Source organism: Pteropus vampyrus, unplaced genomic scaffold (genome assembly GCF_000151845.1).
Source record: "Pteropus vampyrus isolate Shadow unplaced genomic scaffold, Pvam_2.0 Scaffold14, whole genome shotgun sequence".
NCBI classification, from domain to species: Eukaryota; Metazoa; Chordata; class Mammalia; order Chiroptera; family Pteropodidae; genus Pteropus; species Pteropus vampyrus.
The window spans coordinates 7603249-7629570 of record NW_011888795.1 but is presented as its reverse complement, the minus strand read 5'-3'; the positions used below and the strand labels follow the sequence as shown (position 1 = coordinate 7629570).

Sequence of the window (26322 nt, the reverse complement as noted above, 5' to 3'; positions counted from 1 at the left end):
CACTGAGAACCATTGGCACTGTGACCCTGGGCTCCAAGCCTGGAATAACTATTAGTGTGGCTGAGGACATAGGCTTATAGGGAGATGCTAGGGGAGATGGTAGAACATACCAGTCCGCAGATTCTGATTCTGGTGAAGTCTGGGATACAAACTAGAATCCAGTCATGACCTCCTAGGAGCCTTGACCCAAGTGTTTATTATGATTTCTTGGGAAAACGGTTAGGAAACTTAAATTTGCTCACAGGTACACATAAATATGAGATTGCTCAGGGTCTAAGGTTACAAACATTGGCAAATTCCATCCAAAGTACTGACTCAGGGAAGTCCACATTTAGATTTCGAGGAGATAGAATGGGGCATTGTATTTCAAATCCTGGTCACCATTTTAGATTGTGATTAAAAACTACTCAAGCTGGTCTTACAGAGCTCTATATAAGCAGCCCATCCCCTTAGCTCTATATACTGATCTGTCCTGGGTCTTGTTCCCTACAGAATGGGTCTGCTCCTACCTCTGGTGCTCTGCTCCCTGGCCACATTCTACACAGTGGAATCTCTGCCCCAGGAAGCCCTCAGCCTCTTGCCTCTCCTCTCCCGTGGCTGCAACGACTCAGACGTGCTGGCAGTGGCAGGCTTCGCCCTGCAGGATGTGAATAGTAACCGAAAAGACGGCTATGTGCTGAGCCTCAACCGAGTGAGCGATGTCCGAGAACACAGACAGGCAAGTGACAGTCCCCTATCTGGGACAGCTGTTTGCACAAGCTGCAGAGGACAGCCAGGGAATGGGAACCCAGGGGCAAATGTTGGTGGTGCTTTGCAAACTGGAAACCTGTTGAGAATGCTTTGCTCCCCTCTACTAGGGTGAGCTATGAGCCCTTATTGTTGCTAGGATCAAGTCTTAATAGTATCCTACTCTGACACTTGTCCAGTGTCCCACAGTTTATAAGAAATCATCAAAAACATTGCAGCCTTTGGCTCAGCCATAAACCAGAGAATTTTTTGGTCAGTCTTTAGGGGTTTCTACTTCATGTGGGATGTGACACATTTCTCCACTCCTTCCCGCAGGATGGTCTGGGGTCTGTGTTCTATCTCACACTGGATGTTTTAGAAACTGACTGCCATGTGCTCAGCAAGAAGGCGTGGAAGGGCTGTGAGGCGAGGAGCTTTTATGAATCGGTAAGTGCTCATGTCCAGGAGCTCTAACGGAGAAACTAGATATCCTCTGTCTACAGAGTAAAAATTTTTCAATGTGTGCCGTCTTTTACATGTCCTTTATACTCGTTCTCTTGGGCATGGTGCCCGGGGTGGTTATTTCAATTTCAAAGTGGAATTTGATCAGAGGAATTTCTGAGAGTCTCATTGGAATTATGACCCCAGAATTGAAAAGTTGCCCCCAATTTTTTTTACTTTTAAGACCCTCCTATAGGTTCTGAGTCATTGTTTAAATTGTGAGAAAAAGATCTGTGGTGTAGCTCTCTGGATGTGTTTGAGGAAGACTATAGAAATAATGAAGGGAGAGCTTTCTTATTTGTTTTATTTTGTCTTATTTCATTTTAATGAACACCAGTATTAAGTTTGAGGCTGGGGAGAGGAAGGGCTTACATGGCATGGGAGCTCTCAGAGGTGCCATAGAAGGATTTCCTGGAATCGTAGAACCTAAAGGACCTCAGAACTGATCCTTTTAAAGATGACCGTTGAAGAGTCTTGAAAATAATATAGTCAGATTTCATTTGATTCTCAATTATCCTGAGTTATTTCCCTTAATTGATATGAAACTTTATGAGTATAGAATTGTTTAGAAGTAAACTATCTGATCAAGATGTTTTTTCTAATCATTTAACCAAATTTGTCAAACTGCACCTATCTGATCTTAAAAAAAAATCTTTTTACCCTGTCATGAATTATATTTGTTAAGGTGACACTAGCTGCTATAACATATACTCTAAAAAGTATATACTGATTCCAACATGATTGAAATTTATTTCTCACTTATGTAAAATTCAAAATGAAAATTCCTGATCAAGAGAGGGGTTTTTCCAGGAGTGACTTGGAGACCTAGGTTTTTCCACTCTGTGGCTCTAGACTCTGCCACCTTCAACTCATGCTTTCTATGGTCACCATACTCATCTGATCAAGCCGTAGAAAGAGAAGGAGCATGGAGGATAGATTGCACATGGGAGATCTTCATGGGCCAGACTTGGAAGTGATTACAATCACTTCTGCTCACCTTCTTGTGGTTAGAACTCAGTATACACAGTCATGCCTAACTGGGAATAAAGCTGGGAAATGTAGTCTAGCTGTGTCCCAGGAGAAGGTTAGATTGCTTGATAATCAACTGGTAGTTTCTCACATTGAAAGCCACCAAAATTGACCAAAATTTTTAAATTATTTAAAAATAAAATGTCCAATTTCATTTGGAGGTATTTTAAAAACTTTGTTTCACCATCTCATAAAATGTGTTTGTTGATTCCAGGTTTATGGTCAATGCAAAGCAATATTTTACATTAACAAGCCAAGAAGAGTTCTCTATTTGCCTGCTTATAACTGTATTCTTCGCCCAGGTAAGAGAGTACTCTGATTTTATTAATTTTAATAAAAGATGGAAAAAGAATATTAAGTAGGGCTATGCTCAGAATGTATAGGGTTCTCCCATTCTACTTCCTATTCATACCAAGGCCAGGTTCTTAATATATCCAATACTTGCCTCCCCAGCAAAATTCCATTTGCACTGCTCTTCTTTCCACATCACCTGCAAAAGTTTATTCTTGAGTATTGCATTAAATCCTAAATTTTTAGACTGACATAAATGACTTCATCTCTACATTAGTTCCCACTCCCTTTCTAAGTATCTCTGCTATTACTTCCCTGATGACACCATCTCTACGCTTCATCCAACTGGATGCCTCACTATTTTCTGAACACACATTGAACTTTTTCCAGTCTCTGCAACTTGCTTATCCCTTTCCCTCCACTGAGGATGACTTCCCCTGATACCCTCTGCCCTTGGAACTCATTCTTTAAAGACCAGTTCTGCTTTTCTCACAATGTTCTCTATTCAGGAAAGGAACAAGCTTTCTTGTTCTCATTCCTATAAAACTGTAACCTAACTATTCATGGAGTATAGACCATGCACTGCCTTGATTTGAAGTCTCATATCTTATTTCATGCAGAATATTTTATCCCTTCTTTCTTGCTTTAACCCTCTCCCAGTTCCTATCAGGTATAGAGTCTACAATATTGTTGAATAAATGAGTAAATGGACTAAGAATGATGTTGCAACTAATGACATTTCAAATATGCCTGTGCATTCATTCTGGGTCCTTCTTTGGAAAGCAAGCATCCAACACATGGGAAAATAGGATATGGCTACTTGTCAACCTGTTATGTGCTTGTGTCTCCTCTGGTGGATCTTGGTCAAGATTCTGACTACGTGGATCTGGGGCAGGGCCTACGAGTCTGCATTTGTAACAAGCTCCAGGTCATAACAATGCTGCTAGTTACTTTGAGGGACAAGGCAGCAGAGCAAATATTTTATTAGCCATGGTTTCCTGGTTGGGAAGATGAAACTTACTTGAATAAATTAGAGAACAACAGCTAATAAAACAGATCAGGACTCAAATGAAATTCATAGATACCGGAGGTGTGGGAGATCAGGAAGTGACACATGGGAATGATGTTGTGGGGAGTGACAAGCTGTAGATATAACTCCATCATAGTACACCCAAATACACCCACCTAAACACACAGTTGATCAAAAAAGTGTATTTACTCTGCAAAAACAACTTGCAGACAAGTTCTCTAGCCTGAATTTTACACTAGTTTTGCCACCCCCAGCTCCTCCCAGTCAGAAATTCTAGCTGTACTATTAGAGTGATTAGTCTATGCAGTTACACAGTGATCTGATGAATTTTTGCTTTCTGGCTCACTTGCATTTTCTAACCAGAGAGGGTGTAATTCCACCTTCTATGTTATTCTCTCATTCATTCATTCAACCATCATTTTCTAAGCACTTACCATGTATTATATATTATCTCAGGTGTTGGGGACTAAAAGGTGAATAAGACATGACAATAATGAAATCCCAGCCTTTTAAGACACTCACCTGCTTAACAGAGGCAATGATGATGGAAGATATCAAGCTACTAATTAGGATAAAAGTTTTTATATCATTATAAACACACATACTATGTGTTTTTGAACAAAATTCCTAGGATAAATTTGTGTCAGGTAAAAAAATCTTGCTTTGACTTTTTTGTAAATTATGAAAGTAATACATGCTCATTGCAGAAAACTCACTACTGGCAGCTAAGTTTCATTCCAGACAATGCCATCCTTGCTGAAAGTGAGTATTATCTTTAGTTTCTCAATCTCTGCTTCTGTTGTGGTCATACAATATAGTATTAAAACTCATGAATGAGTTTCGTTTTTAAACTGCTCTCTTTGACACCAACAGTTTCTCGAAGAAAGGTTCACAGAATGTGCCCCGACTGCCCTAGCCCTGATGACTTGTCAGATCCCAGAGTCCTGGAAGCTGCCACTGAGTCTCTTGCGAAGTACAATAATGAGAACACCTTGAAACAGTATGCTCTCTTCAAAGTCACCAAGGCTTCTAGCCAGGTGAGGTCGAAATGCCCGGTTATACCACCGAAGTGTCTCATGACTGTTGCTATCGATTTCTAAACTGAGAGGAGAATGTTAAGGTACTTTTTTGATTAAAACTCAAAAGCCTTTCCTCACTCCCTACTTTGGTAGACCTGATGCACTTTCAATCATGTTTCAGTTTCTGAGTTATTCCATGGTATTTCCTTTTGTTATGGGATTCGATTTTACTTCATTGTCCTTAAGGCAACAATAGAAATGAATTCATAGAAATGAATTCTACATAGGTTCACTATTTACTGCTAAATCCTCTTATCAAATTGACTACGGACCTTTTAGCAAGTCAATTTCTGCTCTATGTTAAGGCCTGGAGTAGATGTTCAATTTTATGGGTTAGAGGAAGTGGAAGCTCATTTGTATTTGAATTATGTTAATATCCATTATATAAAGAAAAGCTAATAGAAAAACTAATCTAAAAACAAATCTACATGAGGAAAAATAAACTCGTCTGAGAGAAGCTTTTTAGAACCCATTCAAGTCATTAAGAAGGGAAGAAAGATATGCTGGTTATATTTTCTAAATAACAAAATCATAACACATGGTTTGATCACGATAGGAAGTATAGAGGCAACAGGAGACCTGTATTGATAATGACTCTGAGATGTATAGTTTTTGTGAATATAATGCTGCCAAACCTCAGTCATTTCTCTACATGGAGAGGTTTGATTTCTGTTTCTCAACTCTTGTCTCATACCAGTGGGTATTTGGCCCTGCCACCTCTGTGGAATATTTAATCAAAGAGTCACCATGTACCAAATCTGAGGCCAGCAGCTGCACACTTCAGCTCACTGACTCTGTGGTGAGTATTCCTGAATGTCTTCATAATTAAATATTTGAATTCACAGGTCATCTATATGTATTTATTGAAAATAAATTATACATGAGGTGTTGTAATGCACAAGATACTTTTCTTCCTCTCAAGGAGAAACTGACTAGTTAGAGATTGTGCTGGCCCAGGTGCAATAATATTTTATTGTAAGTGCAATTTTCATCAACAGCGTTATGCCTTTGCAGAAAATGATCATAGGAGGCTAGAAAATCGCTTCTCGGCCCTTTGGCTAAGATCAAGTGTAGAAGGCTGTAAAATATAGACAAATCTCAGTGATTGGTGATGGTCCTGCTTTTATCTGAACAAATCCAGTTGCATTTGGAAGACAGCATGGTGTTCCGTTCCTTGGACCACTCTTTAAGAAGGAACGCCAAATAGGCCATCTTTCAAAAGATGTATCCAGGATGGGGAGGGTGTCTTGAAACCATCTGAAACACACCTGATGGTAATGCCAATTGGCACAATGTGTTGTAACACAATTAGGCAAGATGCATTCAAAGCCTTTTCTCCACTTAGTTACTTCTTTGCAACAACAACTTTATAAAGATATAATTCACACACCATAAAATTCACCCTTTTAAGGTATACGATTTACTGGCTTTTTTTTTTTTTTTTTTTTTACTGATATATACACAAAGTTGTGCCACCATCACCAGTGTCTAATTTTAGAATATTTTCATCAGCCCCAAAAGAAACCATATAGCCATTAGCAGTCATTCTCCTTGCCCCCTCATCCAAGCCCCTGGAAACCTACTTACTATCTTTATGCCTTTGCCTTTTTCTGAACATTTTATACAATGAAATCATACCGTATGTGGCTTTTTGATTCTGTCTTCTTTCATTTAGCATGATGTTTTTAAGGTTTATCTATGTCATGGCATGTATAAGTGCTTCATTTCTTTTAATGGTCAAATAATATTTCATTAAATTATACAATGTGTTGTTTATCTATTCGTCAGTTGATGGATATTTGAGTTACATCCTCATTTGAGCTATTGTGGATAATGCTGCTATGAACATCTATGTACAAGTTTTTATGTATATATGTTTTCATTTCTCTTGGGTATATACCTTGGAGTGGAATTGTTGGGTCAAGAACTCTATGATTTCCCTTTTGACTAACTGCCAATCTATTTTCCAAAGTTACTGTACCAGTTTTACAATCCCATCAAAAATATATGAGAGTTTCAATTTTTCCACTTATTTGCCAATACTTATTATGTTTTTTTTTTATTATAGCCATCTTACTGAATATGAAATGGTATTGAATTTTGCTTATTATTTTCATTTTCCTCGTGGGTAGTTGTGTTGAACATCTTTCAATGTGCTTATTGGCCATTTGAATATATTCTTTGGAGAAATGTCTATTCAAATCCTTTGCCCATTTTAAAATTGTACTATTTATCTTTTTGTTGTTGAATCGTAAGTGTTTTTTACATATTCTAGATACAATCCTCTCATCGGATATATGATTTTCTTCTATTCTCTGGGTTATCTGTTCATATTCTTCATGATGTTCTTTGAAGTACAAAATTTTTGATTTTGATGAAGTCTTATTTATATATTTTTTCTTTTTTTTTTTGATGTGCTTTTGATGTCATATCTAAAAAACATTGCCTAATCCGAGATCACTACAATTTACTTCTATGTATTCCTCTAAGAGTTTTATAGTTTTAGCTCTTATATTTAAGTCTATGACCCATTTTGAGTTAAGTTTTGTATATGATGTGAGGTAGGAGGTTCGACTTCTTTCTTTTGCATGTGGATATACAGTGGCCCCAGCTTATTTGATGTATGTCTTTGCATATAAAGTGTGTCTCTCAAAAGCCTTTTGTAAACTGTTAATCATATAGTCTCAATTTTCTTAAGCAATAATTTGGAAAACATCTTCACCTTATTTTGTGGGATTTTTCTTTCTCACTTGTCAATGACACCTTGGGCAGATCCCATAGCTTTCTGGTTATTTTTAATAAGAAGAATAATTTCACTTAGAAAATTAAAATTTACTTTCAGGTATGAAAAAATTCCATTTAGTCAATTCTGAATCAAAACTTCTATCTTGTATACAATACAATGCTTTTCCTTCTCTGTAGCTCAAGCCTTACCTGGAGCTTAATATCAAATGTGAGGAAGATGTCAAGATCTGTTCTTTCACTCTTTCTCCCCATCCTGCAATCTTTTGCTTAATTCTGTATCTTCCAAGTTCCAAGAAGAATGATAGGATTAGGGAAAAGAGTAAGAAGTCTTACATAACTGAACCTGCAGTCATAGATTTCTCTTGGTCTATACTTGCCCTCTATGAGACAGGCTCCAGGCTGGTTTTCTCAGGTGGTACAGGTGTGAATTCATCCAGAGGTCTCGTCTTAGTAGGATAATGTTTTCTCTAGCTGACTCCTTGGAACTACCCCTTTTTGGATTCACCTCCCAGATTTTTACTATTAAATGCCTCATATCTATCTGGAATTCCCTTGGGTGGGCACCTCCGTACTACCTACGACATTTGCTTGTCCTATGGAACCCTCACACATTATTACTATGGCAAATAGTGGAAATGGGCTTCTCTTTGCTGCCCTTTCTCCTTACTCTACCACAGTAGGCTGCTTTTTCCAAGATTCTGCTCTTAGAATGCTCTGAGTGAGAAGTGTATCCCAATCTCCATAGTCCATATGTCTCTAAACTCTAGGGTTCACATGTTAAACATATTCTCGAACTCTCTCTTTGTAGTCCACTCTAGTTTCAGCAGTATATAGCTTCAATGTTTAAACAAAACAAATGGGATTCGATCTTGTGTGTGACAAAAGAGAACTTGTTAAATAACACAGAGGAATATTAGATAGCCATTATAAAGATGATAGAAGACTATTCAATGCTATAAAAGAATAGTCACAATATAATTTTAAGTGACAAAAGAGAATTAGAAAATTATATGTATAATCCTATTTTTCTAAAAGAAAATACATATATATATACATAGGAAAAAAGATTAGAAGAAAAGAAATTAAATCATTTTGGGAAACAGGTATCTTTCATGCAATTACAAGTCTTTTTAAAAAAAATCCAGATTCTAAAAAACTATTACACTTTAATAAGAATGTAATAAGAAAACAAAATTATTTTATTTTTTAAATAAAAAGAAGCTGAAGGAGCTGAGAGTGGTTTCATCTGAGAAGAGTAAACTCAGATGGAATGTACATAAAGGGCTGCTATATGAGAATTGAAGACCCAAAGGTAGAAGTAAGGCCAAGAGGTAGATGTTCTATAGACGCAGATTTCTGCTAAATATAAAGAATTTTCTTATAGGATTTGTTCCTCAAGAAGTCTTGAGTTTCCCATCACTGGAGGCAATTTAGCCTTGTTCGGCTGATTACTTGTAGGAATGATCTAGATAGAATCAGCTCAGAGCCTGCCTATTTTGTGGTAATACCATAGAAATATTGATTGGCTATGTGTTCACATAAGCAGAAAGCAAGTTGATTTCTATTTACAATTATTGATAGTGTAATACTCAAACAACATTTTATCCTCTCTCTCTCTGTTTTTTTTGTTTGTTTGTTTGTTTTAGCCCGTTGGTCTTTGCAAAGGTTTTCTGAGTCAAAGCTATTCAGAAAAGTTCGTCTCGGTGACTTGTGACTTTTTTGAATCACAGGTATTTTTCATTCTAATTGTCTTCCTGAGAAGAAAAAAACAGATTATTTGCATTTTAGCTGCCCCAACCCCACCCTCTCCTTTTATTTTCCTCAGATCCCTGATCACCACTTTACTTAGGCTGCCCTGAGGTCACACCCACAGGATAGCTGGTTAAAGATCTGTTACTTTTAGTTTTAGTCACAATGTGGTCCTGCAGAATAAACAAGACCCCTTCAGAAACAGGGATTTACTAGTCTGGATGGTTCAGGCCTCTGAGACAATAAATTCGGTCTCCCAAAGACCCTTACCCTGAACCATAGGGAGAAGCTGTTTTCATGGAAATATCCAGTCCCCTTCTAGAAGTATTTATTTAGCACTTACTATGCGACAGCCTGGTATAGTTGAGAGAGTGATTAAGACAGGCCACTTGGGTTCCAGTCCTGCTCTGCCACCTGCAAGCCGTGTGACCATGGGCAAGTTCTTATCTCTGTGAGTCATGGTTGCCTTATCTATGAATAGAGTTGTGACACCTACCTCATTCAGATCCCTTTGAGAAATAAGTGAGAAGACCTGGATAAAGGGCACTGTATTCAGCCTGGCACATTACAAAAGGTGGCTGCTGCTGCTTCTATTGCGAGGAGCAGGGAGACAGCTCACTGGGGCCTTTAATAAGCCATTTACCCTTTCTGGACCATTGTCCATTTATGAATCTGTGAGACTTGCAGTCAAGCTTCTACAGGTCTTGGTTCCCCCTGGCCCTTATCTGTTGTGCTTTATAACCCTTTACCCAGAGGCCCATACCTCTAGCTGGTCCCCCTTTGAAACATTCCATCAGGAAGGAACAGAATAGCTTAGTGTGGTACCAGGCATGGCAGGGATTTCCTGGGGGGACATTTCTTTATCGAAAGTGTTCTTATTTCAGGCTCCCACCCCTGGAGAAGAAAACTCTGCTGATAACCAGGGACCTACAAACCTACCCAAGGCGGAAGAGCCCCAGCAGATAAACACAGCCCCTACCGACTCACCCTCCAAAGCCATGCCAAAAGGATCTGTCCAATACCTCCTTGACTTGAATGATGAGAAGCCCGAAGGTTCTCAAGAAAAAGGCCCTGTGGAGGCCTTCCCCGTGCAGCTAGATCTAACCACGAATCCCCAGGGAGAAACCCTTGATGTCTCCTTCCTCTTCCTGGGGCCTATGAAGGAGAAGCTGGTTGTCCTGCCTTTCCCGAAGGAAGAAAAACGCTCTGCCAAGTGCCCAGGACCAGCCCAGAGGGCCGACCCTCTTGTTCTCCCACCATAAGAACTACATAGCGAATTCCATGGGGAGGCAGTGCCCCCCACACCATGAGAAGTGGTGGGGAAGGGAGATGAAGAGTTTGATTGTAGAGAATAGTTGATAAAGTGTGTCTTTTTTACTCTTCTTGGTCTCATCATGTTGGCTAGACGTGAAAATGGGACTAAATCCTCCACTTATACACTAGGTTGTATGCCTTCTATATTAGCCCAGGTCTCGTTCCATGGATAAATTCCTCTCACGTCTTTTACCTCTCCTTTTCTAATGGTTACTGACTTTTAACTAAGCGTCTCTGATATAGGGCCTGCCATCCTTAGGCATGTCCTCCTCTTTATGGACAAGAGCAGACTATGACTCTTTTGATCAAAATGAGATGGAAATTGAAGGATACCAAGAGACTGGGATTCATCACAGAGTTTCACTTCCTTTATTCCATAATTATTTCAACATCAAGTATTAATCAGATATTGTCTGCAGAGCCTTCAACGTGAAGGTGGATTTTTTTTCTTACCTGTCTGAATAGGCTCCAAGCCCATAACTTGATAAATTCACTTAGCAATGGGGGTGGATGGAAGAGACAGTGCCTGTGGCCTGCATCTGAGACTGGGAGGAATCAGCCATCGTTCCAACCTAGGGAGCTTTCTAGCTTCTTTAATAGTTTTGCTCAGAGAAGAAATTAGGAGCCCAGATAATATTCATTCCTAATTTTTTCACTTAAAAAAGAACAAATGTATACAGCATATATGTAATATTATGTATGTGATATGTATATTATGTATATATACATATATACACACAAACATGTGTAATACATACCAATATATACACACATATATCTTTTGAAATATGACAGGTGTTATGGGCTGAATTGTGACCACCTAAATTTATGTACTGAAGTCCTAAACCTCAGGACCTCAGAACATGAGTGTATTTGGATACGGGATATTTAAAGAGGTAAGTAAGTAAAATAAAGTCATTAGGGTGGGCCCTCATCCAATATGACTGGTGTCCGCATAAGAAGAGGTGATTAGTACACAGATGAGCACAGAGCGAAGACCACGTGGGGACACAGAGAGAAGGTGGCCATCTATAAGCCAAGGAGAGAGGCCTCAGAAGAAACCAATCCTGCAACACCTTGATTTCAAACTTGTAGCCTCCAGAATTGTGAGAAAAATGAATTTCTGTTGTTTAAGACACCCAGTTTGTGGCACTATGTTATGATAGCCCTAGCAAACTAATACCACAGAGAACATAGGGAATTTATGAGTATAACCATTATCCTCTATTCTAGTAGCTGTTTTTAAAAGAGGCATATAGACCTTAACATAATTTGCTTAAGAGCTGTGGACAACATTTACACCATATTATTCTTATCTGCTTCCTGTAAGAAGGAAAAATAATTAAGTGGGGTGTCATGTGGAGTCTTAAATCCTGTTTCAATCAATGTCTGGCAGGAAACACAATTTTACTCAGGTAGTTCGACTGAAAAGACTTTAGTGAAGGTAATGAAGCCTTGTAGGCCTAGTTAAGGGAACAAGGATGCTGAGGCACCTGGAGAATAGCAAGAAGGCTTTATCACTCTTTATCGCTCGGCCTGAGAAGGCTGAAGGAGGGGCCTTAACCAAGCCCAGCGTGAGCTGGACCTACTGGAGGAGAGGCCTGCCACCTGGCAGGAAACTGCCCTAGTGGAGAGATGCAGTCACTGCCAGATCCAAGTGCTGAAGCACAAATGAGCAGGGAATGAACACTTTGACCTCTCCCTTTTTCCATCCCTTCAATGTCCTCCTCTCATTGGCTCTTTAACCCAGTAGTAAACTAGCCAAGAGGGGAGCCTGGGTTACTCGATTCACAGTAGTCTGCCTCTTGAGACAGGAAGAGAAAGGCAAAGAATAAACCTGGCGGGGGGGGGGGGCGGGGGGCAAATGAGATAACCATTGTGAGTCCCATGTAGGGGATTTCCCAAAGGTGTTCCTACACTAAAAAAAGGGCAAGAAAGGACCCTAGATTTGTGTCTTCTTTGATGTTTCTTTTGGATGGACAAGGGCACCATCAACAGAGATAGAGGATGCAGGAGAAAAAGCCAATTTGATGAAGTTGCTGAGTTAACTTTATTAAATTCAAAGAAAGCATTGCCATTCACACTTACATAGTCTTTTTGAGCCCCTGGCTACTTTTTCAAGTATCTGTCAATGCTGACTCTTGCTCTCTCTTCAAACTTTCTCGAGAGGACATTGTCCCACATTCTCCAGATCCTTCTCTACCCTTCCAATGATTTCCCCTAAGGTTTCGGGTTCCTTGTGGACTCATCTCTTAGATGCTGTTTCTTTAGCTTTGGATCCTTGATCTTCTTTTCTTACTCTGCAAACTCCATACAGGCAAGCTAATCCTATAGTCTTGCCAATAGACTCACATGCTGTAATCATTAACCGCTTGAAGTCCTTATATGCAAATAATCAGTGGCTTACAAATTGCTAACATTAATTTTCTATGTTAAAACTTTAAGAGTCGGGCATTTCAAGTTACGTGGTAGTAAGAGTTCTCTTTGATGAATCTTTAAAAGTAACTTCTTCAACAATCAGAAGATGAACAACCCCATTTAAAAATGGGCAAAAGATTTGAACAGACACTTCACCAAAAAAGATATAACATGGCAAATAAGCATATGAAAAGATGCTCCACATCATGTCTCATTAGGGAATGGAAAGTTAAAGCAATAATATGATACCCACCTATTAGAATGGCCAAAATCCAGAACACTAACACCAAATGCTGGCAAGAATGTGCAGCAATGGGAAACTCTGATTCATAGCTGTTGGAAATGCAAAATGGTTCGGCCACTTTGGAAGACAGTTTGGCAGATTTTTACAAAACTAAACATACTCTTAACCATAATAGCTGACAATTGTTCTCCTTAGTATTTACCCAAATGGGTTGAAAACTTATGTCCATATAAAAACTTGCACATGGATGTTAAACTCTACTCATAATTGCCAAAACTTGAAAGCAACCAAGATTCCTTTCAGTAGTTTAATGGATAAACTGTGATACATACAGATAATGGCATGTTATTCAGCGCTAAAAAGAAATGAGCTATCAAGCCATGAAAAGACATGAAGGAACCTTAAATGCATATATTACTAAGTGAAAGAAACCAATCCGAAAAGGGTATATATCCTATGATTCCAACTCTGTGACATTTTATAAATGAGGAAACTAAGAATTAGAGAAGCGTCATAGTTTATCCAGCATCACACATAAGAGAGTAACAGAGTTGAAATTCAGATCTGACTTCAAAGCAACTGCCTCTTGGTCATTCTATTCTACTTGAACTCAATTTCCTTTATGGTGTTAACCATTTAACACATTACTTCCCTTAAAAAATGCAGCTGCATTCTCCTGAGGAGTTCTAGTGCCATGATCCAAAGAGAGAGGCTGATGGTGAAAATTAATGGCTGAGATAGGCAGGCAAGTGAAGGAAAATTACTTTTAACCCTACCTCCCCACACCAATGAAGGCAGTGTTTACAGTCAAAAACACACTTTGGATCTGCTATCTACTAGAAATATCCAGATTTGTGCATATCACAGTTTCGCCCACTCACCAGTGGCATGTCTCAACTTTCTGTCCCCAGGACCCATTAATCATTTACAGCATGTTGACAGACATTTTAACCAGGGGTCAAGGTGAATATCCCCAGTTATACAACACAAATATATAAAAACTTTGTTTAATCAACAGTGTGTGCAGGTGTGTGTTTTAGAAAGCCTGCATAAAATTATCTGCTGTGGTATACCATAACAAGGAATTGTTTTCACATTCTAACACAATGAAGGTATTCACTGCAGCTCTGCTTTTAATCTTTTCGATCATGCTGCATTATTCCTGTGCTGTGAGTCCCGCAGACTGCAATGCTATTGAGCCCCTGGCTACGAAAGCAGTAGACCTGATCAATATAGGACGTCGGAATGGCTACCTTTTCCAGTTGCTACGGGTCGCTGATGCCCACTTGAACAACCTGGTGAGGAATTGCCAATGGCAGAGCTGAGTTGGGAGATCATGCGCCAGGGGCCAATGTGACTCTAGCCCTTAAGCCTAATGCTTTGCACAATGCAATGGCTTTGGTCAGGGTTTTCTGTTTAATTTCTGCTGCTGCTCTAAACTATTTTTTTTCTTTCAGACTAACATTTGTTATTAGTATGTCCTTAACTATGAGTCAGTCTGTAAATACTTAAAAGCACTGATGCTGAGCCAAATCAAATTCTATGTACCATAAGAGAAAAATTATAATAAACTGTGGGCCTTGCCACCAAGGAAATAATAATCAAGTTGAAGAATAGAGAGAGGTGAGGACAGTACTGCACATATAGATTGAACTTGTGATATGGCTGTCATCACTTGTAATTATAAGCTTACACCTTCAACACCTCTACCTAAACCAACACTGCTATTTGGTGATTGCTTTTTAAAGCTCGTGGGCAGAAACAACATCATGACGAGTTAAAAAAGAACATTTGGAAGTAACTCTTTAAAGCTATTTATTCAAATAAATAGATCAAATGACACAAAGGTAGCCATCTGCAATGATTTGTAGAAGAGCAAGAATTCTGTTTAAGAAATAAAGAGATTGTTTTTACTCACCTGTTGTTTTCTTGGCATTCCTCAGGAATTTGTGACTGTCTATTATTTAGTGTTAGATGTGAAAGAATCTGACTGTCCGGCCCGATCCGGGAAACAATGGGATGACTGTGAGCCAGCTGTTTCCAGACGTCCATCTGATATAGTAAGTAAACATGGTACCACCCTTCTCTTCTTGTCATTCTTGACTTTTGCCTACTCTGCTTACTCAGGGTAGCTGTATGTATCTGCTGACACAGCAAAAGAGTAAGAGCAGCTTCTGCCTTTTGACTCATAAGGATTATGTTGACCTTGAGTAATATTCTCTTGAGAGCCATACCTGGGAATCCAATTTGAAATAAGTCAGTGGGGCTGTGGTTCCATGGGATAGCATGACCAGCTGTGAGACCTTGGGCAAATCACCTAATGTCACTAGACTCTGTATCCTCAGCTGTAAAATAAGAGGACGGGTTCGGAGTAGATAAACTCTAAGGTCCTTCCTGGACTTGACTGTCTATGGGTGTAGGAACCTATGAACTCGTAATTGTGTCCTATGAAGACTGGTCCCATTAGCAAGAATGGCCAAAAGGGTTAGTTGCAATTACCATGAGGAATGGGATGTTTGGCACATTGCACATGGGTACTCTGATCCCAGGTTCTCTGCCACAGGAGGAGAACAAAATTATGAATAAACACAGATCTAAGATTTCAGTTCCAGAAAATAAGACATTTACGTACCTAGGAGTTTCAGCATTTTTCTCCTTTAAAATGTTTGGGATACGGCCATGATCCATTTAAATAGTTTCTTTCTAGTTCTCATGAGGGTTTTGGATGTCTATAGCATCCAACACAGAGAAACAGATTAAAAAATTACAGGTTTTGAGACAGGATTTGTTGAGAAAAACCACAAATAAATTTTAAATGGACAGTAGGAATACGTTGTATCACTTTTTTTTCTTCATATTCAAGCTGAGGAAAGCAGTATGCAATGACCAACTCCTCTTTCTTATAGGTGATTGGACAATGTAAGGTAGTAGCTACCACACGTTTGAATGAACCTCAAGATCTTAGAGTGGATGACTTTAATTGCACCACAAGTTCTGGTATGGTAATCTGTTATAATGGTACTTAATTCTAGACTAATATAGAATTCAATTGTACTGTGGTATTTTTCATATGATAATTCTATGGTAAACATGTCAGAAAGGGTCCCTGACCTCATGGGTTTAATTACTACTCACTCTCTTGAGAAGAGAGGTGAGACGGTTTTCCCCTGTTATTGGTGTACTTTCCTTTAAAGAAATTCAATACATAAAAATAGAAATCTATGTGAGGCATTATGGCATTATTGTAGAGAACATGGGCTCTGGAGTCAGATTTACTTGAATCCCAACCTCATCACTTATTAGTTGTATGGTCTTGAGGGCAAGTTATTTAACTTCTTTAAGCATTCCTCATTAGTAAAATGAGGATAATAACAGTATTGACCTTTCAGATCTTTGTTAGAATTAAATGACGTGTTCTGTCTGTACATTTGCAAAGTATTTAGCACTCAGTAAGTACTGACTTCAACGTCTACAAGTTATGTATTATTACTACAGTTTATAAAGCGGTTATAAATATGTCATCTCATTTAATCTCATGGCAAGACTATGAAGTAAAGATTATGATACTTTCTATTTTAGAAGTGAAATAATTGAGGTTCAAAAAAGTTCAAAGAGTTGGCCTCAGGAACACAGTCAAAATACATGACCTTATCCCACTGGGGTTGACTCTAAATCCCATGTTCTTTAATTTTCTCAAAAAGAATTACCACAGAATTCCTTGAAAAATAGCAAATCTTAATGCGATTCAATATACAAAACTTCACAGTCAAGCAACTCCTTCAAGGGGTTGCCTTAAAGAAAGATTAAGCTGCATCTTCTTCTCTCTCTGGGCAAAACTTCATGTTAATGATGCCTCTCTCTCCTTGGCAGAGGTAGGAAGCGTCCATTAAAATATTAACGTTTTAGGAACGATGGGGGAGCATCTTGAATATGGTCACAACAGAGACTTGAGCATCAGAAGGATCTGGATTTAAGTTTAGCTCTGCCGTCGATTAGCTGATTTGATCTGGAACAAGTTTCTTAGCTTCTCCAACCCTCAATTTGCCTATCTGTAAAATGGAAGCTATTTTTTGTTCTTGCCACCCTGCTTATATGTGTTAAGCCCCAGCACTGACATTGCTGTTTCCCACCCAGTAACCACAAAGCTGCCATCTTCTTTCTCCAGTCTCTTCTGCACTGGCCAATACTAAAGACAGCCCCGTACTCTTCGATTACATTGAGGATACCGAGCTCTTCAGAAAACAGACAGACAAAGCCCTTGAGAAGTACAAAAAAGAGAATGTTGACTTTGCCTCTTTCAGAGTGGACCAGGTGGAGAGAGTTGTGAGAGTGGTGAGTCTTCACTAATGCCCAGCTAGAGTCTGAGGGCCCAGGCTCTGACCTGGCAGGTGCAAATTCACCAACTCTTCACTGGCCTAACTGTGCCAACTGCTTTTTACATTGAAGGCCCTGTTGCAGCCTCAACAGACAGGCAGCAGTTACCACAGAGCTGCCCTCCTGCAGTCTTTTACTTTTTTTGGTGTTGTGGAGAGTGTGACTATGTAACAGAGAGGAGGGAAACCCCAAACCAAAAAAAAAAAAGAGAGAGAGAGAGAGAGAGATTGAAACAGAAGAACATATTAGGGCTATGTGAGTCATTAAAATCATCTCGTCTTAACCTCCTGATGATATGATAGAAAACTGAGGCCCTGAGCAATTACCTTGCCACATCCAGTGGTGTGGCTGGAGCTAGACAGTTCCTCCCAGTCCAGGGACCCAAGTGTCCTCCACTCAGAGTGACCTTACAGAGTAGCTAGCTGAATTGTCTTGCATTTTGAAAACACAAAGTTAAATAGATTATGGTGCATACAAGCAATGGGATGAATATAATGCAGTTAGACTGTTTTGGAGATATACACATTGGAAAGAGTTTCAAGATATGCTAAGGGAAAAAGCAGATTACAGAACAATACTTAGACTATGAGCCCCCTTATAGTAAATGATTACATATGTGTTTACATGCACAACACATTTAGAAAAAGGCTAGAAGGAAAAATACATCGAATGGTAAACAGTGGTACCTCAGAGAAAGAAAGATTGGGGTTCAGGAAGGGTGATTTTTCATGCTATGCTTGATTATTTCTATATTATTTGAATCTTTTCAATAAAATAATATTCACCTTATCACTTATGTAATAAGTTTTAGAAGGCAGAGATCATAAGAAAAATGGCACATATTAGTGATTTTGAATCCTCATAGTCGTTTACAGTATATTGGATAGCAAGTAGCTACTGACTTTTATTTTAATGTTCCTGAATCTGCTTTGATCCAATTTGTTCTAGAGAGGAGAGGAAAGAACCAATTACTATGTGGACTTCTCTGTGAGGAACTGCTCCGCTTACCGTTTTCCCAGGCACTCTAATGTGAGTATACTAGACGTCTGTGAAATACTAGGTAACATTTAGAGGCCACCTACGATGTACTAGGTACCCTTCTAGGTGCTTTACACATATGTTAACCTATTACCTCCACAACTACCCTACGAACCAGATACTATTTTTATCTTTGGTTTACATATGGGGAAACCGAGGCACAGAGAAATTAAGTGAATCGTGAGAATATCACTTTATAAGTACACATGATATATACCAAAACTTAACACTGAGTTATTTAAACTCATTAGGATTAAAGACTTTGCTAAAACTAATAGCGAGATTGTATTAAGAACCATGAGTTCTTTCATTCACTTCATCTCATTTACTCGTCACAGAGACCTCATCTGACAAATGGGAAGGTAATTGAGACTCGGCAAAGTAACAGTTTTGCCCAGTGTTCACAATTAAGCTGAATCCATTTCTATGTTCAACCCACTGGAATTTTTCCCCTAATCACTTATAAACTGATACTCATGTACCTGCAGGAAAGTCTTATTAATTATACTCAGCATTTATATGGTAACTTAAAGTCTACAAAACACCTCCACATATGTATTGCCTTGTTGGGGCCGTGTGACAAACCCATTGAGGAGAAAAAAGTGTCTGCTTCCATTTTCCTGGGACAGAAGGGCCTAGAAGTTTAAACACTTACCCAAGGGCACTTAGATAGAAAGTGGTAGGACACAGGATTTTAACGGTGGACTTCTTATTTCAAGTCCAGGATTTTTCTGGAGTTTAACAACACATTCTCTGGGGCCAGTAGAGAGGAAGCATTCATTAATTCCTTGTCTGGCTGTTCACCTTTTCAACCTGAAGCAGTTCTGGAATCCTGCTTCATGCTACCAGAAAAGACACTCCCGTCCCCCAGTAAACTCTTAACTACCTTGGTGTGGGTAATGAAACCCAGTGCAGAAACATGGAAGCTGGAGAAGAGGAACTCAATGCCAAGTGTTTCACAGCATTATCTCACTTAATTAAGCCCTCCCACAACCTGTGGGTAGATATTATTTTACCCATTTTACAGACAAAGACTGAGTTTCAGAAATTTTGTGCAACTTGTCTAAACTCATGCAACTGGTAAATGATGAAGCCAGGATTAAAATAAGCCTATCTGACTCCAAAACTGTACTCAGAAACTCAGTGCTTAACAGTCTCTTCTAAAAAAGAGTTATCTTCATGTATTAGTCAAACAGTTGAGTTTAGGGACTTCTGGGATATAGGGGTGCCAGCCAGCTGTAGCCTCTGTACTTAGGGTAGGTCCAGCAGACAGTCACTTTGACAGGGTCCTTGTAAACTTTATACTCCTTTCCAAAACTTTCTTCCAAGGAACCAGTTAAAGTTGTACAAATCTCTCTTCTACACCACTCTTAATTCTCTCTAGGCACAGAAAACTTAGGTCTTCGGTGTAGAAGAGTTGGCCTAAAGTCAAGGCATCAATGACATGATATTCCATGAAGCCCAGTGTTGGTGATCACTCATGGAAGAGAACCACAGCGACTCATAAAGAAAACCTTTAGAAGCAGTAATTTTTTCCGAAGTGTTGCCTAGGAAATACTGTTAAATAACTGGTGGAGATGTTTGATAATCCTACCCTGATTTTTCTAGAGCTCTCTCTCCTTTCTAGAATGTCTGAAAGTTTACAACTCTAGCTGGACACCTTTATACCTCCTGCACACATACACTCACACACACACACACACACACACACACACACACACACACACACACACACATTAACAGGCTTCTCTCTTCTTCATAGGTCTTTGGATTCTGCAGAGCAGATTTTTCCTATGATGCAGGAACCTCTGACATGGAAACGCCAGAAGACTTTGTCATAAACTGTGAAGTCTTCAACCTTCAGGTGGGTTGCCTAAGTAGTCCTTATCGTGAGCAGTGCCAGACTAAGTGATATTTTCACACACATAGTGTATTTTGTTCTTATAGTTGTGTGTGTGTGTGTGTGTGAGAGAGAGAGAGAGAGAGAGAGAGAGAGAGAGAGAGAGATGAGAGCGATGAGATGGTGGGGAGGGATACAGAAAGACTTGCTCCTGGGGAAAGGAGTACAATTGCTGGTATGACACAAGAAGTATGAAGTTTTTTCCAAGAATTAGGAAGGGGTAAGATTTGGCAGAAAAGTAAAATCATAATCAATTTGATCAACTTTTAATGAATTTGAAAATGGCCCTTGAAGTCAGCACTCCAGTGCTGAGACTTAATAATTCCTGGTTTTATTATTAGGCATAGAATTTAAGGGAAATGAATTAGCCTCAAATTTATCATATAAGATATATAAAATAAGATGAAAAACAATATTTTATAAGAATATCTGTGTGTAGAAACTTTTGTTCTACACACAGATATTCGTCACAGTATTTTTTATATCAGCAAAAAGAAAAAAACGAAAACAAAAAAACCTGAAAATAATCCAAACATCCATATGCCAAACCAAAAAAAAAGAGGAAAGATGGACAGATTTGTTACCATGAACATGGCCACATAGATTTTTTTTTTTAATTAAAATCTGAACAAGGAGGGTAAAGAGGTAAAATGCTCGTCCTTTAGAAATAGAGATGCTTACACAGATGCCTCAGAACTCTGTGAGAATCTAAATTATAAGGTACTAGTTTTCCGAATGTTGGTCTATAGATAATTATCATTTTACAATATAATTTTACCACTGTATGTTGAAATTATAAAAATAAAGATAAGAAAAGTTTTTATAACATTTTTCATTTAAAGGACCATCCTTTACTCAGAGATTATCTTTCTGACTCTTGTGTTATCAAAATATCATTACTGCTGTGAAGTAATGATGGTGGTAGATGATAATTTTTGTTTGTATTTTAAATGTCAACTTGGTTAGATAAAAACCTGAGAATCTTCTTTTGGTGTCCTAATTTTAAAATTGATTTGTTGAATTCAAAAGTACAGGAGCCATTGCTCTAATTCAAGTTAAATATCTAACTTCTTTTGTGTTACACAATGGTATTCACTTTTCTGTGTCCTTTCCCAGGAACATAGAAATTTCAGTGATGCGCCACCCCATCTGGTCCATCCCTTCCACTCTGGTGGGCATGAGCATTCTCCATTTAAGCCCGGTGGATCCAGAGATTATCACCATCCTCACAAGCCACATAAATTTGGATGCCCACCTCCTCTAGAAGAGAAAAGTCACCCAGGCAGACCATTGTTTCAAGAAGGAGCTCCTCCACCATTGCCCCCTCCAAGATGTCATCACCTCCATTTTGGCACCAATGAGACCCATGTACCCCCTCATAATCATAGTTCCAATGAGCACCATCCCCTTGGGCACCATCCTTATGAGCATCATCCCCATGGACACCCTCCCCATGGACACCCTCCCCATGGACACCATCCCCATGGACACCATCCCCATGGACACCCTCCTCATGGACATCATCCCCATGGACACCCTCCCCATGGACACCCTCCCCCTGGACACCCTCCCCCTGGACACCCTCCCCATGGACACCATCCTCATGGACACCATCCCCACGGCCACGATTTCCATGACTATGGACCCTGTGACCCACTACCCCTTAGCCAAAGTCCCCCAGATCACCATCGTTGGGGCCATGGCCCACCACCTAGGCACTCAGGAAAAAGAGGTCCAGGTAAAGGACACTTTCCCTTCAAGTGGAGACATGTTAAATACATCTACCGACTCCCGCCACTAATGAAAGGCGAAGTTCTTCCTCTTCCTGAAGCCAATTTTCCCATCTTCTCATTGCCAGACCGCAGGAATCCTTTAAAGCCAGAAATTCAGCCCTTCCCTCAATCAGCCTCTGAATCATGTCCAGGGGTGTTCAAGAGTGAGTTTCCACAAGTCTCACAGTTTTTTGCATATACATTTCTAAAAGAAAAATCTGAGTTCCTTGAAAAATGAATAATGTTCTGAATTCGAACCATAAATAAAATGTAACCAGTAACAAATGAAAATTTAAAAGTTATTTAAACCTTACTTTCACATTCAGGATGGGGCAAAATGCGTGTGAGAGAGGAGACAACATGAGAAAAGACAAGTGGAGAGAGGGAAGATCTCAGTGCCACAAGTCGGAAGTTAATTCTCTCACTGGCCAGTAAACCACTTGAGGCACATCTCTGATGCCCTGAAGGTCATTATTTCCTGGAATTAACTCCTTTAATTCTAGCAGCTTTCCTCTTGGTACTTATGCTGTAGCTGGGCATACCAAGAAGGCATGTATTTATCACATAAAGGATTACTCTTATAAAAGTGATCTAAATTCTTTCCTACTTCTTATTTCCAGTTCTCTACATTAATTTTTGAAAAAATAAGTTCTAAATTTAATTATGAAGCAAATGAAGCTTAGGCTATAATTTGCAAAGAAGTTTACAGGCATGAATCATGCCCATAAATTCAGAGGCACCAGAAATATTACTTTATTTTCAGAACACATTAATTTCTATTTCAGATTGTCATCCTACTAGGATAAAATGAAACTTAACCTCAGTCCTTCTTGGAGTTCCTCTATCCTGCTGCTTCCCACATAAAGTTGTGCCACAGTCCAAGACTCTCACATAGTGTCAAGGTGTTTGGGTGGTGGGTACAAGAGGAGCCTGATTCTTCACCACTGGTCCACCAGGTCCCTCTGCTGCAGGATGCTTACTACCCTGTTCACATCATTCTTTGTCTAGGTTATGTGCTATTTCTATTTCCAACTGGGAATATAAGAGTCTCTGTAAGACTACTGATGGACATGTCTGCCCAGAGATATCACATGGCTTTTCTCTTCCTGGGATCCTGCTGCCTTTTAGGCTATATGTCCAGAAAGCAGAGCAAAGGTGTCCTCTGCTTCCAGACCTCCACTCCTCTCTGTTCTTCTCCCAGGCTAGGGACTCTCGAGTCTCAGAAAGTTCTCTCTATTCATTTTTCGATGCCAGGGGACTCTTTTGTTACATTTGAATCACCTTTCTTTTCCCTTCTTTCTAAATCAACCTCAAGCATTTAGACACAAGCTAATAAGACTTTAGATTCTCTCTACCTAACTTACTGAAGCAGTTTCAGGTAAGTGGTAATGGCAGAAGGTAGATTCTAGCGGAGGGGAGTGTGAGGGGGAAAAGCTAAGGATGAAAGAGACTTGTATAAGCTCTTAGGCTGGGAAGAAGGAGGGGCCCACAATGATGGAGAAGCTGAAGGTAGGAGAATGAAGACATAACTGATGATGGAATGGTCCAAGAGAAGTGGAAAGGAGCACAAGGCTGATCATGGCGGGTATTTCGAGTGAAGATTCAGCAACAGGTGGTCAAAAGATGCAAACTTCCAGTTTTAAGATAAATAAAAACTAGGTACATAATGTACAACATGGTGAGTATAGTGAACACTGCTGTTCGATACACAGGAAAGTTGTTAAGAGAGTAGACTCTAAGAGTGCTCATCACAAGGAGAAATTTTTTTCTTCTTATCTTATCTTATAAGACAATTAATGTTAACTAAACCTATTGCAGTAATTTTATAATATATGTAAACCAAAGCATCATGCTATATACCTTAAACTTATATGATGTATGTCAATTATTTCTCAAAAAATCTGGAAAGAAAATAGAACTTGGCCATATATACAGGCAGTGTAATGAGTAGGAAAGAATCTGACTTGAGAGGAGGCCAATCTGGATTCTAATCCTGGTACTACAATTTATTGATTATAAGATCCTAAGAAAGTAATTAAACCTCTTTGGGTCTCTTCTTCCTTCCCTAAAAAATTGGCGTTGGTAGCAGCCCATATCCCTTTCCTCCTTAGAGTACAGCTAGACTTCATTTCTTGGAGCCACACGATAATCCCCCAAATATTTAATAACCAATATGGCACAAGCACTGACCAGCCAAAGCAAATACAACAACCGGTCAGAACAGGCACCAGCCATAAACAATCAGCCCTGCAGAATCACATTCCTTCACGGAGATGTGAACATAGGTTTGGCTGCTTGGATAAAGAGGACAGAAAGAACAAATTCAGGAAGACAAACAAAACAAAAACAAAAAAACCGCAACAGTTTAATAATTTACAGAAGCATTTGAGTAGTGTTTTATAATTTATAAAGTACTTTCACAAACATTGCTTGAGTTATTGGAAATATTACCTAGAAAAATAGGATTGAAAGTTCAGTTAAATACATTTATAATATGCAAACAAAGTTGCTGCAGGTGAATAATGGGGTAAGAAACAATCCCTACTCTAGGGAGCTTACATTGTGCTAGAGGTTTAGACAATATACCATTGATTGCACCTTTTCTAGATTTTTTGTTATAGATAGCTAAAAAAGTGTATGAACGTTTAATGTTTGTTATAGTCAGTAAATTGTGGGACTGGGATGAGAACCCAAATCAGCCTCCTCCAAAGTCACATTCTTTCCTGCTTATTATACTGCCTATATACTCTGCCAAGTCCTGTTTCTGAGCTTTCACTTGAAACACCTGCCATGATCAGCCTTGTGCTCCTTTCTAACTCCTCCTGGACCATGCACCATCAGTCGTGCCTTCACTCTCCCATCTTCAGCTTCTACATCTTTGCGGGCCCCTCCTTATTCCCAGCCTAAGGATTTACTCAAGTCTCTTTCACCCTTAGTTTTATTTCCTACACCCTTACCACCACCACCACCACCACCACCACCACCACCACCACCACCACCCCCCACCTTACCACCACCACCACCACCACCACCACCACCACCACCACCACCCACCACACACACACACACACACACACACACACACACACACACACACACACACACACACACACACATGAATCTACCTTCTGCCATCACCACGCACCTGAAACTGCTTCAGTAAGTCGGGGATTCTTAACCATCCCACTCTAATATTAGATATAATTTATAAGAACTAATTACCAGGCCCTGTACCTTTTTCTCATTCACTCCTCAAAAAATCTAGTTAAGGTATTGCAATTTTTCACATTTCCAGGTGAGGAAACTGAGGCTCAGAAAGGCTATATGACCCTGACTTGTTCAGGATCACCTGGCAATTAAGTAACAGAGCTAGATTGCAATCAAGGTTAGACTTCCTGCCAAACACATGTTCCTGCCACTCTGCTACAAGGCCACCATTCAGCCCACACTGACCCCTCCTTCTTTCAGAGGCTCTTGGGAGATTGAATTGCCAAGCTAGAGTCCCTATCAACAACAACAAAGAAGCCAAAAACCTTTTGGGGGTGAGGAGAGGCTAGGACTTGAAAGCAAGCATCTACTAAGAGCTAGCCCACATCTTGAACCCACCCTTAGACCTCCTCTCCCTCAACAGTCGGACTTTATTAGAAAGGTCACCTAGGTTTGGTGAGTGAAGGACCCCTACATCGACCAAAGCAGAAACAAAAAGCAAGGACAGGGTAAGCAGGGCATAACTCAGCCCATATCTTCTTACGCTTCTCACCTGTCTCCTCCACCCTGGGGAGCACTTTTCCTTCTACAACTAACACAATTGAATGGAAAGAGGCTGGCTTGGCCAGAGACCCGATAGGATGCCCACCTTTCAGTTTCAGTTGTGCTGATGTCCTGGTATGAGACTCCCTGTACTCAGTGTGTCCCTGTGCATAGGTTCCCCAGGCATGCAATAGGATTGGTAGCAGCCTGCTTCTCTGCAGCTAGATATCTTGCAAAGAAATTTTATTGAAAGATGTCTGCACATTGTTGCATTGTTGTCACATGTAGTGACCCTCATAAATGGCTTTGGGCAAGTCATTTGGAAAAGAGAATAACAGAGGTGGTTGGTGTTTTTTTCTCTT

At 39.6% G+C, this 26322-nt stretch overlaps 2 protein-coding genes across 4 annotated transcripts; both read left to right on the top strand.

Annotated features, from left to right (window-relative positions):
• The first annotated feature begins 493 nt into the window (after positions 1-493).
• On the top strand, positions 494-10412 carry FETUB (fetuin B). 3 transcript variants are annotated; one of them, XM_011381945.1, is made up of 7 exons: positions 494-718; positions 1063-1173; positions 2471-2558; positions 4451-4614; positions 5354-5455; positions 9048-9131; positions 10035-10412. In XM_011381945.1, the coding sequence occupies exons 1-7, from the start codon at positions 494-496 to the stop codon at positions 10410-10412; spliced, it is 1152 nt and encodes a 383-aa protein (XP_011380247.1). The 3 variants fall into 3 exon arrangements, with proteins under 3 accessions (XP_011380247.1, XP_023381195.1, XP_023381196.1); XM_023525427.1 differs by lacking the exon at positions 1063-1173; XM_023525428.1 differs by lacking the exons at positions 1063-1173; positions 2471-2558 and having other exon boundaries at positions 494-722.
• Positions 10413-14232: 3820 nt separating this feature from the next.
• On the top strand, positions 14233-22448 carry HRG (histidine rich glycoprotein). The gene is made up of 8 exons (XM_023525423.1): positions 14233-14424; positions 15070-15186; positions 16033-16123; positions 17292-17458; positions 18449-18529; positions 20301-20402; positions 21555-21916; positions 22022-22448. The coding sequence occupies exons 1-8, from the start codon at positions 14233-14235 to the stop codon at positions 22446-22448; spliced, it is 1539 nt and encodes a 512-aa protein (XP_023381191.1).
• Positions 22449-26322: the final 3874 nt, after the last annotated feature.